The sequence below is a fragment of the Triturus cristatus genome, chromosome 8 (genome assembly GCF_964204655.1).
Source record: "Triturus cristatus chromosome 8, aTriCri1.1, whole genome shotgun sequence".
NCBI classification, from domain to species: Eukaryota; Metazoa; Chordata; class Amphibia; order Caudata; family Salamandridae; genus Triturus; species Triturus cristatus.
The window spans coordinates 1,044,176,562-1,044,190,425 of NC_140591.1; the positions used below are offsets into that span (position 1 = coordinate 1,044,176,562).

A 13,864-nucleotide genomic window follows, 5' to 3' on the forward strand; every position below is an offset into this window, starting at 1 on the left:
ACCCTATAAGGGACTTTTCTGCCCTCAGGAAGGCCCACACCCCTGATATTGCTGCACAAGGCCCATCCCTCAGCATCCTCCATGTGATCTTTGATGAAATGAACTTGCTCCCTGAGGTCCCAAAGTAGTTTTTGTAGATGGGCCTAATATGGTTAGAGGTCTGCAAGAGTCTTTTCGGATTGAGCGACCTGCTCTGCCAGCTTTTGTTGAACATTTCACAGTGGTCAATATTTGCGTCCACATGTTTACTTTCACTTCCAGGTGCACCTGGGAGGTTTTGGTTGACTGTAGGATTGTGGAGTGGTGGGGTAAGGAGTGTCCAAAGCGGGCTGGGATGGGGACGTCATTCCTGAGTGATTTTGTGCTCCCCATATTTGTGACCAATTAGGTGTGAGGAAGTTCCTGTTGACCCACTAAGCACGCTTGCCTTTCCCTCAACCCATAGGCTCATGGAGGGGCAGGGCAGCAAGAGCAGCATGGTTGGCCAGATCCCAAGGTCTCTTTGCTGTTGTGGTCCATTGTAACTCAGACTCAGGGAAGCGACAGTGAACACTCCACCCCTTGGCTCCTAACTGTTGGTGCTCTCCTGAATTTTTGTGTTGGCAGTCAAATTTGCTCCACATGTGCAGGCTGGGACTAACCTCTATGCCAGGCAGGCAGTGTGAAGGCCTCAAGACCTCACATTGAGGCCAAGTGTGTTGCCGCTGCAGGCATTGCAACAAGTACACCACCTATCATGAGTTTGGCTTTCCTAGGCACGCTTGGCAAGCCACATTCTAGAGTACCCCCGGGGCGGTGTAGCACACGGTCGTGATCAGTTTACCACAGTTGTGAGAGGGGGCCCAGTCACCCTGAGGAATGCTGCACACCCATAAGTGGTTGACTGATGTAAGCTCCACTCCTATTGAACCAGGAGAAGAAGACTCTAGAAGAGGGGACAGGATCTCGGGTCAAAATCTAGGGGCACAGACGTCATGAAGGAGTCACATAAAAATCCATGGAGTTGCACTGTCATTATGTCCCAGAAGCTGTCCAAGCCCACTGTCTGGATGCCTAATCCCTCAGAACCTCATCCGGCCATGACAAGGAGGGGTCCCCCAAGATTGTCTGGCCGATCAGCGATGATGGGTCATCCAATGGTGATAATCTCCGCTGGATTAGTGAGCCTCATGCCAAAGAGATCATGGCTTAGGCGTATCCCATATTGGCTATTCAAGACACACAAAAATGTCAGTGAAGTGGTCATATAAGTGCATGGTGAAGCATGGAAAGGTTGCTCAAAATTCATTGTGGAAGGCAGAGCACTGAGTCAATGAGACAGAGTAGTGTGATGCTTAAATACCTAACTTTTGTGGATGTCAAAGATACTTCTGATTAAGTCTCTATATTCCATTAGGCAGAAGACCGGGTGGCATAAATCCCAGTATAAACGTCAAGAAGGTCCATGAACTACAAAATGTAAAAAAGCAAAGCATGAAGTAATAAGACATGAGCCGACAGATGTAGAGTTTTAAATGAACTAAGAACGGCGATAGGCGACTATGGCAAGTAGATGCATTTATTATGCACAACCCTGATGTAACATATTCTCCAGTGCGGAATGTTGTAGTTTGAATACCAAAATAACAGATATCCATCAATCTAAATAATATAGGGCTAAGCTGTCAGCCTGGAGCTCACCTCCCACCGCACCTCCCTTGAATGCAGTGTCCATTCTTCTCATACTATGGCTAGCATCACAGTACATCATACAGTGAATAGCTCGCCGCCACCTACCAGAGCATGATGTGACGATCTGCTTGTAAAAATGGAAATTAGTATAATAACTGTCGAAGACACAGAGAGTTAATTTATAAGATTTGATTTGAGGTGATTTAATTAAATTTGATTTAACCTCATTTATTTTAATGTAATCTAAGATAATTTATGTTGACTGAACACACTTACAATGTCCTTCATGAAACGATATCACTGTTGTCCAACCCCCCACCCTTTAGGGTTACAGGGGGTATAGAAGATTTGGAACATTTATAGATGGGAAAGCATATTGTATGGACATCCTATGCAACTTCTGATTGTCAAGCTTGTTTATCCACTCGTGAAAGGTATCTTCTTCTCTCTCAGTAAACGACATAACACATTCTGGATTCTCTGCTTTGTGTTCAAATGCATTAAAGGCACATTATCCAAATGCCTATAGGACACACCTGCATGCAAATTAAAATCATCAGAAAAGCATCTCCTTATCACCCTTAGAGTCAGATGGGAAATCAAGAGTATCTGAGGTGGCTCAGTGACAACCAATGCTTGGGGTCCTATTATGTAAAGGGTGCACTTTCCCTTTTTGCGTCTGGTGCACCTTAGAACAGGTGCACCAGGCGCAAACAGGGAAAGTGTGCCCTATTACATGGAATGTGGTGCCCCCAGGACAGCCGCGAACTCGCGCTGCCCTGGGGGCAGCTCATTCCTGTGAAAAACAGAGCAGCTGCTTTGATGCCGCTCTGTGTTTCACAGTGCAGGAGGCAACCCGCCTTCACTTTTAAAGGGGATTAGAGATCACGTTGCAGGCGGGTTCAGTCAGTGACTGCACCTGCCTGCAAGAGGATGTCAGGGGTATCAGTGGGACCCCTTTGAGCCCCATGTCAGTGCGCCTCCTGAGAGATTCTTTGCCTCTGCGCCCACGTCTGTCATGCGGCATGGGTGAAGAGGCGAAGGGATTCCCCTATTTGCATGGGGCACGCCCCCATGTAAGTGAGGGAATACCCCATGAAGATAGCATTGGCGCTTGATGTGCGCCAGTGCAAACGGTATTTCAGAAGGGGCTACACAAGCATCTGTGGCCCCTTCTGTAATATCAAAGTGCCCCGGGACTCGCAAAGTGGCCGCAAACGCCCATTGCGCTCTTGCAGCACTTATGTAATACGGCTCCACGAGCAATCTACCAAGGGAAATTCTCATGGCCAACCAATCAATGCATTTCAGAACAAAACTCAAGACATATATGCTCTAACCCCGTATATCCATCTACCAAAAATGTTGTCTACTTCTGTCTAAGAAAAGGTTACTGGACTGAGTCATTGTAACTGCAACTACTCAGCCATGGTTTCACATGGGTAGGTCCCTGACCGCTATAAACCAACTTGACCCATATATATTGGTGCCTTTACAGCCGGACACTATTAAAAAATAACCTCCTTTTGTTATGTGAACCAATTCCAGCCCTAGAACCTAGGAGCAATCCATTTATGCAATGTGTGAGACATAAGAAAAATTAACATAAACATGAACATAATCTAATTCACATTTTAGTCAGTTTTTGTTTGGAACTCATATATTCACAGAGATAGTTGGCATGATGTTGATGTGAACGAATCTGTATAAATAACAGTGATGGGAGCTGACATTGGGTATTTCTTTTACTGTGAGTGCTCCAATATTTCTTGCTGGATGTAAGCAAGAGGGGCTGTGGTAGCAGCATGTGGTTAAAACTGCAGCCATAATGGCAGTGCAGAAAATAAATGAATTTGCCTCTGTATTTATACAACAATAAAGCTTGAGCTTAAAAGTATTTTGTCATAAAACGTTTGTGAAAAGAACCGTGATCCAATGTATGGGAACACTCTGCCTCACACTTCGCAGGGGACGCTGCGCGGTACAAAGGTTCATTTCTAGTCCCATGAACAGATAGATGGCGTTTGGTATCTTTTCATACTAAACATGAAGAAAAGCTTAGATTTGTGCAATAAGCTGTGTCTTTTAGGATATTACAGGGAGGAAAACCTGGGAGAACAACGTGAGATGTCACACTCTGGGATCGGGAGATAAATATTTTACAGAACGATGGGGCATATTAACAAGGGCCTTATCTCCGCTTTTTTGGCCTTAAAAAAGCGGAGATAAGATTATCGCCCTATCTACAAGGGGATGCTAACATGCATTAGCGCATGTTAGCACCCGTTTTCCCGACGCCTCGCTTCGCATCTCTAATGAGATGCAAAGTGGGCGTCACTGGGCGTACCCCTGACGGACTACCTTGTAAATTATCGCTAAATACACATCGCGATGATTACACGGTGGCCCTCAGGATTTTAGCAGACGTTAGTTTTTGGCAAAAAACGCGGTTTTCGCCAAAAACTATCGTCTGCTAAAATCTTGACTTAGCTATACTTACCATTGGGGGTGGATTATGCTGATACGACCACAGGGTCGTATAAGCAAGGTATCGCTGTTTTCAATGGAACATCGCTGAAAAACCAGCGATGTTCCATGGAAAACATCACTATCGCTGGGATAATTATCACCATTGCGCTATGCGTTGTTAATACAGCGCTAGCATGGCGATAATTATCAGCGATAGCCGGTGATAAAACATTTTTACGCTATGGGCGGCCAGCGATAATTACCGCTGCCGCTTGGTAATATGCCCCTATATGTTTTCATTGGATTCTCCTGTTTGTCCTAGGAATTTGTTTTCTGGTGGATCATGACTAGCTACCTGGAGATGCTTCCTCTGGTAGTAATTGTGGCACTGCGGATATTGCCGTAACTTAAAATTGGTTCATTTTCTAATTAAGGTTTTTTTTTACATTTTGCACAGGTATGTTTGTTTGCTTCTATTGTCCATCGAGCAGTTAAGCATATCACTTTTCAACAATAGAAACGCATCTTCCTGGACACATGATCAAGGATATGAAACACAATGGGTCTGATTATCAGTTAGATAGAATGACCTTATGGGATTCTTCACTTGATTCCAAGTAGTTAGATTTTTCCACACCTTTGTTTTCAGCCACAACCAGCCCATGAGCTTTGACTGCATCAGTGGTCAGTGAAGTCTCACCCCCTTTTTTACTGAGAGAAGGAAGATTACTGTGCCCCCGCACTGCCAGAACATACTTGTTACATCCCTTCCTACCCCTCCACCCCTTTCATGTCCCCAACCCCACCCACAGACCTTCACAAACATTTGCCACCAGCCCAGAGTGGAGGGTAAATGTATACAGTAAAACCCCATGGAATAGCAGCTTGGGTTTTACTAGTTAAGGCATATACCATGGGGAGAGGAGTTGGCCAAACGGCTAGGGCGGTCGACCTCAAATCTGGGGAACCAGGTTCAAGTCTTGGCAATGATGCTGAACATCCTGTGATTCTGGGCAAATCACTTAACCTCTTCAGTGCCCATGACGAGATAGTCTCGTCATGGAGCACGGTTGCGCTGTGCCCATGACGAGACTATCTCGTCATGAACCCCACCCATTAGTGCAACGCCCGGCACAGGAGGGGGAAAGGGCGTGGCACTGAAGGGATTAATCTCCCCGGGCCTAACAAAAAAAATGAATGCCTCCTCATTTAACGCAACTGGTGCTATGTAAAGCGTTCTGATACCCGATACTGGTTCAAGTTCGCGCTATATAAAACTCTGTCAATAAAAAAAAAATACCTGCTGGAAATTGCTTCTTTGGGAATGGTAAACTCTTCTATTTTACTGTGATATAGTGCTGTGCAACTTGTAATCAGTCCATCTCTGTATGTTTGGTACTGCCAGCATCTTCACTATAACTTATGAAAGCATGAGCAATGGCCTCGTCTAATCCTAATGTGATTTCTAGGACACATTGGATAACCTCCAACAGACTGATTAATTTTATTGTTTGCATTTGACTTAGTGGTGAGATACAGTAACTATTTCAAGGCATTTTGAACCGTGAATCTACCTTCTGTTGCACCAATGAATCTAGGTTTTGAGACAGACTTCTAGGTAGTAATTACAAATCACAATTACTTAATGTAAATTAGACCCTTTTGCTCAGGGAGACTTATTGCACTGTGACTTCATTTTGCCAGTGAGTGGACCTAGAAGAAAAGGCTACTGACGCTTCACTCAAGCTATTCGCACTTTGCAAAACAGTCACTACATTATGTCTCCCCTGCACTCTCTGAAACACATTTTATGAGATTTGTAATGAATAATATAATTGTGCTGTGCCTATCCTGTGTTATCACGATTACTTTACATCTTGAGATGTGAATTCTATTTTTTGTGCATAATTTAACGCCTACTTATTAAAATATGAGAAGGAAATGCTTATTTTCTTATTGCTAGCACTGTTCTCGAAATATAAAATATTTGTTGTAAGATTTTGTAAGAAAGTGAAGAACACATTTATAATTTTATCCATTGATTTATGATGCCTTTTCTTTTTCTTCATTTACAGGGATCCAAACCAGCCCGTCCCACAGGACACAAAGTTCATCCACACGAAACCGAATCGGTTTGAAGAAGTAGCATGGTCCAAATACAACCCCAAGGACCAGCTCTATTTGCACATTGGCTTAAAGCCCAGGGTGAGAGATCATTACAGAGCAACAAAAGTCGCCTTCTGGTTGGAACTTGTTCCCCATCTGCACAATCTGAATGAAATATTCCAGTATGTTTCCACAACAACTAAAGTCCCACCTCCGGATATGACGTCTTTCCCATATTCCACAAGACGATCTTCAGGAAAGCTCTGGCCAACCACAAAAAGACCAGCAATGACACCAGCCGTCAACCCTCAGCAATCAAAAGAGAACCAAAAAACTGGCCCCGATGAGCCAACTGTCATTATTGAAGACAAGCGGGATTATTCTACAGAGCTGAGCGTCACCATTGCTGTAGGAGCATCCTTGTTATTTCTCAATATTTTGGCATTCGCTGCGCTATATTACAAGAAAGACAAAAGGCGGCATGAAACACACCGGCGACCAAGCCCCCAAAGAAATACGACTAATGACATTGCCCACATCCAAAATGAAGAAATGATGTCTTTGCAGATGAAACAGATGGAACATGATCATGAGTGTGAGTCTCTGCAAGCCCATGATACCATGAGACTAACATGTCCACCCGATTACACCCTGACCTTGAGAAGGTCCCCGGATGACATCCCACTTATGACGCCAAACACCATCACCATGATTCCTAACACATTAACAGGAATGCAGCCTTTGCATACATTCAACACCTTCAGTGGAGGCCAAAATAGTACTAATTTACCACATGGACACTCAACTACTAGAGTATAGCTTTGCCACTTTATATTGTTCCAGCCACTTGGGGGGAAAAAAAACACAAAAAGTACAGCAACAAAAAAGAAGGCAGTCATTATTTTCTTACTGATCCCTCAAAAGCAACTGTGTGATGATATAACAGCAACTTCAACCCCTGCCAAATGTGAAAAGTTGTCACTGCTGTTACTCTATCATATACTTTTAAAATTGCAGCAGGGCAAGCTATTGTTAGGCAAGAAGTACTGTCATTTGGAAAGGAGTGAATGTTCCCAGTGGTAAAGACACTGTGTGTGGAAAGTTCTGGAACAAAGCAAATGACCTACGGTTTAATACTTTTTTTTTTAAACATGTTCATAATGTGCCATGCCATGAATGGCTTTTATGCGGCAGAGATTGTCTGACAGACTTACTTTGAGCTGTAATCCAGGAAAAAAAGAAACGTATTTAAAATAAAGAGAAGACTGACTGACTATGCAGTATAACATGTATAGTTCTGTGCATAGAGATGACTTGCCAGCCTGAACTGTATTTAAGAAACCTTGTAAAAAATGTACAGAACTCTGGTTTGAAACGAAAAATAAGCTTTTATTGATGTTTTCAGTTTGAAAAGAGCTTTTAGAATGATTGTGATTTCAGTTGTGAACTATGTGTACATATATTAGTCATGCTCACCCTGGTTCCCTCCGAACATGGGGGAGAATGTTCTTTTTAAAAACCTGAGGTAAACAGAGACGATTTTGGATTTTTAAAATTAAGTCATTTGTAGGAAATGCCATGACATCACTGAGAGCATACCGCCCACTCTGAGTGCGTCACATGCCAACATCTCTTTACAGAAGTGCATGTTCCAATTCTGCCAAGATTCGTTTTTTAATTTAATTTGGTTGTGTTAAATTGCAGCACAAGAATTGTTGAAGAGGTTCGGCGAGTCACACAATCGCAGTCAAACATACAGACCATTGTATGTAGCGCCGACATTTTGTGAACAGTTTAGGAAGCGCCCCTTCTCTGTAAAATGTAGTGCTCTGCCAACAAACATTGAAAGTCCGTTTTTGGAGGTTTTTCATCGGGTGAGCTAGCTGCATACCAATCAGCAGCTGCATCGGACGTCAGATGACCACGGTGCCTGTTCCTCTGTGCTACAGAGAGAAATTCACATTTTATTTTTAAGTAGAGCATTTTCCCTTATCTGTATGCAAAACACTTTCTCTGCAAGTATTTCATGCATTTCATCAAGATTAAAAATGTCAGAAAAATAGTTCAATCACTGCTGCTTAATTACAGTCTGCAACTGTCATTCAATTAATGCACATTGCTAGAGAAAGAAAAGGTATAATATCACCTTACACGGGATTTTAAAAATAGTCGTGTACAATTTCATTTGAAAATGGATCAAAAGGGTCATTCCAGATCTGCTCTATCTCTATAGAGAAATGGACACTGCGCAGCTATTGCTCAAATCATGATTTGAATTCCAGGACCATAAACCATCCATGTTGTAAACACTGCAAAAGACTTTTTTTGACTGATTAATGCCCGCTTCTGTTGTGTCCTGAAAATTGTTAACTGCGTCACTAAAAGATAGTAACCAAAGACAAGTGATTTATGTGGCGTTACACAAGCGTCTGTAGCGCTGCCGATGCGGACATTTTAAGAGACACGGGTAGGAGGGGTTCAATCGTCATACCATATTTAAATTAACAAACGGTATTGCCAGATTTCTAACTATCATACAGTATTGTTAATACTGACGTAGGGCAGTGGCGTAAAACAGGCCTACCCCCACGGTGCAAGGGGGGGCTAACTCCAGGGCCCCCCTCAGCACAGTACTGCGGCCCGGAGGAGAGCTCCCGATTGAGTCCGGAGGGGGCTCCTCCACGTACATTGGGGGGAGGGGTCTCCTCAAGTTTCGCTACGCCAGTGACGTAGGTACCCCTATGTGGCTGACCCCCAATACAAGAATAAGGCCTAGGATGAAGGCCCGGCCTTCGGAGTACAACTTTCTAACAGTGTGATATCTTCCCGGCATTTTATGAAGAACCTCTCTGGCTAGATATACGTTATTTTTATATTGATATGGAGAGTACTAGGAGCAACGAAACGGTAATGGAAAGGGAGTTCTGAAAGATGTGTAAGCAGGTAGCACTCTACATATATACAAATGGTGGTTGGCCAATCTCCAACAGTTAGAACTCTAACGTCTGCATTATTCCCCAGTTCACTCAGCACATATTATTAATGATTATTTTGTGCCGGCCCATTTTTGGACAAACCGTGGGTTGCCTCAGAGATTCTAGAATGGAACCTACAGAGCTAATATGTCCAGCCATCTTACGCTCTTGGGGGCGTCTGTTATTAAACGCTGCGGTATCTGTCTAGTACTTCAAACTGTTTTCTGCTAGCAATATGATTGTACAGTATTGTGCCAGGCTTGTGACATTTGGGTAAACAAAGTTCCTGTAAGTGAATGATTTTAGCTTTTTCAAATACTTATGGTCAAAGACAATTTACTACATCTGGAACGGTGGAGGGTTTATAAGCAAAGCGAATTTCTAGGCTCTTCATAGAATTCTATAATAATAATAGCAAAATACAGTATACTTTGCGATCTGTAAAAGAAAAAAATAATATTTTCCCAGCCTTATATTCTTGTCCTTCAGAGGCGCGCAGGGTTGAATGGTTTCTAATTTCATTGTTTTGCATTTTTGGTTTTGCCTTAAGTAATGACGGAAGATATATATGGCTGGACACATATGTATAAACTTTGCAGCAGCATTTTTAAAGAAAAATAAAATATCACAGTATTTTCTAATGCTTTGTGCAAAGAATCATGCATTTATCTTTTTTTTGTGATTTCTTCTCGTTCTCAAGAAATTGGTCGAATGTTTCTGGGCTGCCAATACTGAGATGCATTCTATGTGAGGAGGGGCAGTGGTTTGTACTGTTTCCCAGTGTTCATTTATGCGTGTTTTGAAATCAACTGAACATACATAGAGAACATTCCACTTGATGTCTGCTATAGTTGAAACATACAATTGGTGTCTAGCAAGTGTATTTTGCTCTAATTTCTTTTTATTCAACAATTAGAATATCGAAAGTTCTAGAATTATATAGAGGGATGTCTACAATGAAATATGCCACTATTGTATAGTTTAGACACCACTTGCAACTGGTGACTTAACATTGCACCTTCAATATTAATAAAATATTTTGATACATACAAATTCTGAGATTGCTCACACAGGTCCTAATTGATTTCTGACAATGAGAGCACTAAAAAATGCTCACCATGTGCAGCCAGAGAGGCACATCCATGAAGCTGTTCCACTATTGTACAAAAAGCTGTTAATCCACATCTTTGTACGGAACGACACCGGTGGCGGCTCCTCCGCTAATATGGAGGAGCATCGCCCGATTGAACAAAAGGAAAAATAAAATGATAATAATTATTGTTATTATCATTTTATTTTTCATGTATACTTCATTGGCTTTCGGGCAGGGGGCTGTCAGAGTAGGGAGAGGAGTGGTTTTCACTTCTGAAGTGCGCACAACTGCTTGGCCGGCTCCCTTGGGCTAGTCAAGCAGTCATGCGCACTCTGCATCTTCCCCACCAGGCTGCATTACACAGCCTGGTGAGGAACATGCAAACTTTTCCAGTACCCGTCTCAGCGCCGATCCACGGTGCTTAGACAAATCAATCACAGTGTTGTGATTGGCTATAGGGAGGCTGGAAGGGTGGGTGCTTCCTGCTGCTGGCCGGGAGTGCAGGGAGATGTAGGAGGGACGGAGGACAAAGGAGAGACAGCGGCTGATTCAGGTAAGTGTTTTTTGTTTGTTTTTTTGTCCCCCCCCCCTCACCACCTAGGTCCAATAGCAGCCGCTACTAAATGACACATTTAAAAGCAATTATGGGACTTCTGAAAAATGTGTTTCTCTGGCAGTATAATAAAAGTAGCATCTCTGAGTGAGTGACCTTGAATCCTTTGCTAAAGTCAAATACTAGCTTAGCGTGAGTGATCTGCAACCCTGTGCTATATTCATTCATTGCATGACTCTACAAAGCTTTTGTGTAAGTTGAACATTATTCCAATAGCTAGACTGGTGTCACTGGTGGCCTAGTTTGATAATATCATTGATCAATGTACATTTAAATTGCATTACATAACCATCTACTTGAAATTAAATGTGCCTGTGTCTATCCCAGTTTTAATGTTTGCCTTAAAGAAATAAATATAAAAATACACGTCAATACCTCTGTCAGGTACTTGACTTAAAACCATGACCTTATAATTTCACAGCTTGAAGATCATATAAGTAATATGTACATCGTCATTAACACTTGCAGGGTACTTTAAGTTCCCATTCAACAATTCTCCAATCAATTGGACTTGTTTTCAGCAAGTTCCCCGATATTTCATAAATTACATTTTTTGTGAACTATATTTAGGCATGCTTGATGCAAAGATGTGGTGGGTCACCTTTTGGAATTTCTTGGGAGACGAATAATAAAGTTCTTGTATTTGTGCATGATACAACCCAATTTATTTCCGACTACAACTCCCTTCGCTAAGATGTCCTATCCCCAAAAACTAGCGATAAAATGCAGATATCCATGCATCTCACAGCTTCTAATGCTGTTTATTTCCATGAATGAATCACAAGTCATTTTTGAGCAGTACATTGTGACTATAATTTGCATGACATTTAGTGGCTGAGAATAAGGCAAAATGAGACTAAGTCCCTGTTAGAAACTGGGTTGTTAATTGACTGAGGTGTAAGCCCTGGTCATGCAGCAACCACAGTCCTAGTCAGGGTAGGGATCAGGCAAATTAACCTGTGCTTAACCTCTGGTAGCTTGGCACAGAACAGTCAGGCATAATTTAGAGGCAGTTTGTAAAGTATTTGCGCAACACTTAAAACAATAAACCAGCGAAAACAGCATACAAAATGATTCCACACCAAGTTAGAAAAATAGATGTGATATTAATCAATAAAACAAGTCCAAAATGGCATAAAAAGATAATAAATAGAACTGAAGTTATTGAATTTTAGAGTTTATAATGAGAAATACCACCAAAATGCACAAAGTGATATTGGGGAAATCTGGTTGCGCTGGACCGTTGTAAAGCCACAAGTTCTGGCCGACCACGAAGGAGCACGGGCCGGCTACAGGCACCCAGTAAGGCCCACTGAACAGAGTACCTTAAATCCTGGTTGCGAAGCATTGCGTGGATCCCCGTCAAAGTTATTTCATGCAGCCAAGGCGATGAGTCGTTCTGATATGTGGCAAAGCTACTGTGGAAAGTCATATTGCGTTGACATTGAGGATCCTGTCAGTGGGGCTTGCAATGCAAAGTCCGGTGTCAGGAATGCGATTTGCAGCTGGGGCAATGCATCGATTCTGATGAGCGGTGAAACTGTGATGGGGAGTTCCGCAGGAGTCATCGAGGCTGCCATTGATGGGAGATGCGGGGACCTGCTCCGGGTAAAGCATTGTGCAGTAACGGTTCTGAAGGTGATGCACTGGTCCCAAGATGGATTGGAATGGTTTGTGCAAGTCTTTGTGAGACAGGTCCAATCTACCTAGCAGCGGGTATGCATCGATCGGTTCTGCTCAGGGATGCATCATCCAGCAGAGAGGATGCGGTGGCTCCACTGGCAGGCGCCTTAGGCCCACTTTTAAGGGTTCTGGACTGGGGTGGCATACCTTCGCAGTGTAGACTCACAGATGGCAGTGTCCAGGTGCTGGAGTTAGTACCCTTTTATGTCCCTTGGGATTCAGATCAGGAGGCCAGTCAAATAGCCCTTAGAGTCACTCTGTGGTCTGAAGTCATGAGACGCAGGTCCAGTCCTTCCCATGCAGGCAAAAGGGCAGCAGGCAGCAGATCAGCACAGCAAAGCAAGTGTCCCGCAGAGTGCAGTCCAACAGAGTGGCAGTCCTTTCAGCAGCACAGCAGTCCTTCATCCTGGCATAGTATCCATAGGTCCATAAGTGTGCTGAAGTGGTGATGTCTGAGGTCCTGAACTTATACCTAGTGGTGCCTTTGAAGTGGGGGAGACTTCAAATACATGCCTTTGAAGTACACAGAGGTCCTTTTTTCGTACCTGGCTCTAGACTCACTTCAGGGGAGTATGCAGCCCTTTGTGTGTGGACAGGACAAAGCCTATTCCGGCATAAGTGAAGCTGTGCCCAGCTCCTCCCTCCCATCCTGCAAGAGATGGCCCATTGAGACACACCTAAGTTCCCATTATGTTTGGTTGTCTAGGAGGAATACACAAAAAACATCTGCCACTCACACTCAGTCATCTGATCAGAGACAGGCTCCACATGGCTAAAGCAAGAAAATACCAACGTTCTACAAGTGGCATTTTCAGAATTGGAATTAAAAATCTGACTTCACCAAAAGTTTGGGTTTTAAATTGTAATTTCAGATACAACAGACTTGAAGTGTTATCTCTTCCCAATTGGAAATTACACTTATAAAATGTAATAAGGTAATCACAATGTTATCCTATGGGAGAATTAGTCCTTTCAGTAGTGAAAATAAATTTTAGAGTTTTTCACTGCCAGAACTTGTAAACAATTTATACTAACAAGTCCTCCTTTTAAATACACTGCACCCTGCCCTCTGCACTGTCCATGGCATAACCCAGGGGTGACTTATATGTATTAAAAAAAGTTTAGGCTTGGGGCAAAAAGTTTATTTTACTAGGTTGAAATGGCAGTTTCAAACCGCACACACAGGCTCTGCAATGACAGGCCTGAAACATGGTTAGAAAGCTACTTAATTGGGTGTCACAATCAGCGCTGCAG

General features: G+C 42.9%; 1 protein-coding gene across 2 annotated transcripts in view; it reads left to right on the forward strand.

Annotated features, from left to right (window-relative positions):
- Window positions 1–10,086, forward strand: part of LOC146805363 (neuroligin-4, X-linked) — a 791,723-nt gene extending 781,637 nt beyond the window's left edge. For both annotated transcript variants that reach the window (XM_085622591.1, XM_085622592.1), the window contains exon 8: window positions 6,216–10,086. In XM_085622591.1, coding sequence (XP_085478717.1) covers window positions 6,216–7,065 — 850 coding nt within the window. In that variant the 3' untranslated portion in view covers window positions 7,066–10,086. The remainder of the gene's footprint in view (window positions 1–6,215) is intronic.
- The last annotated feature ends 3,778 nt before the right edge of the window (window positions 10,087–13,864 follow it).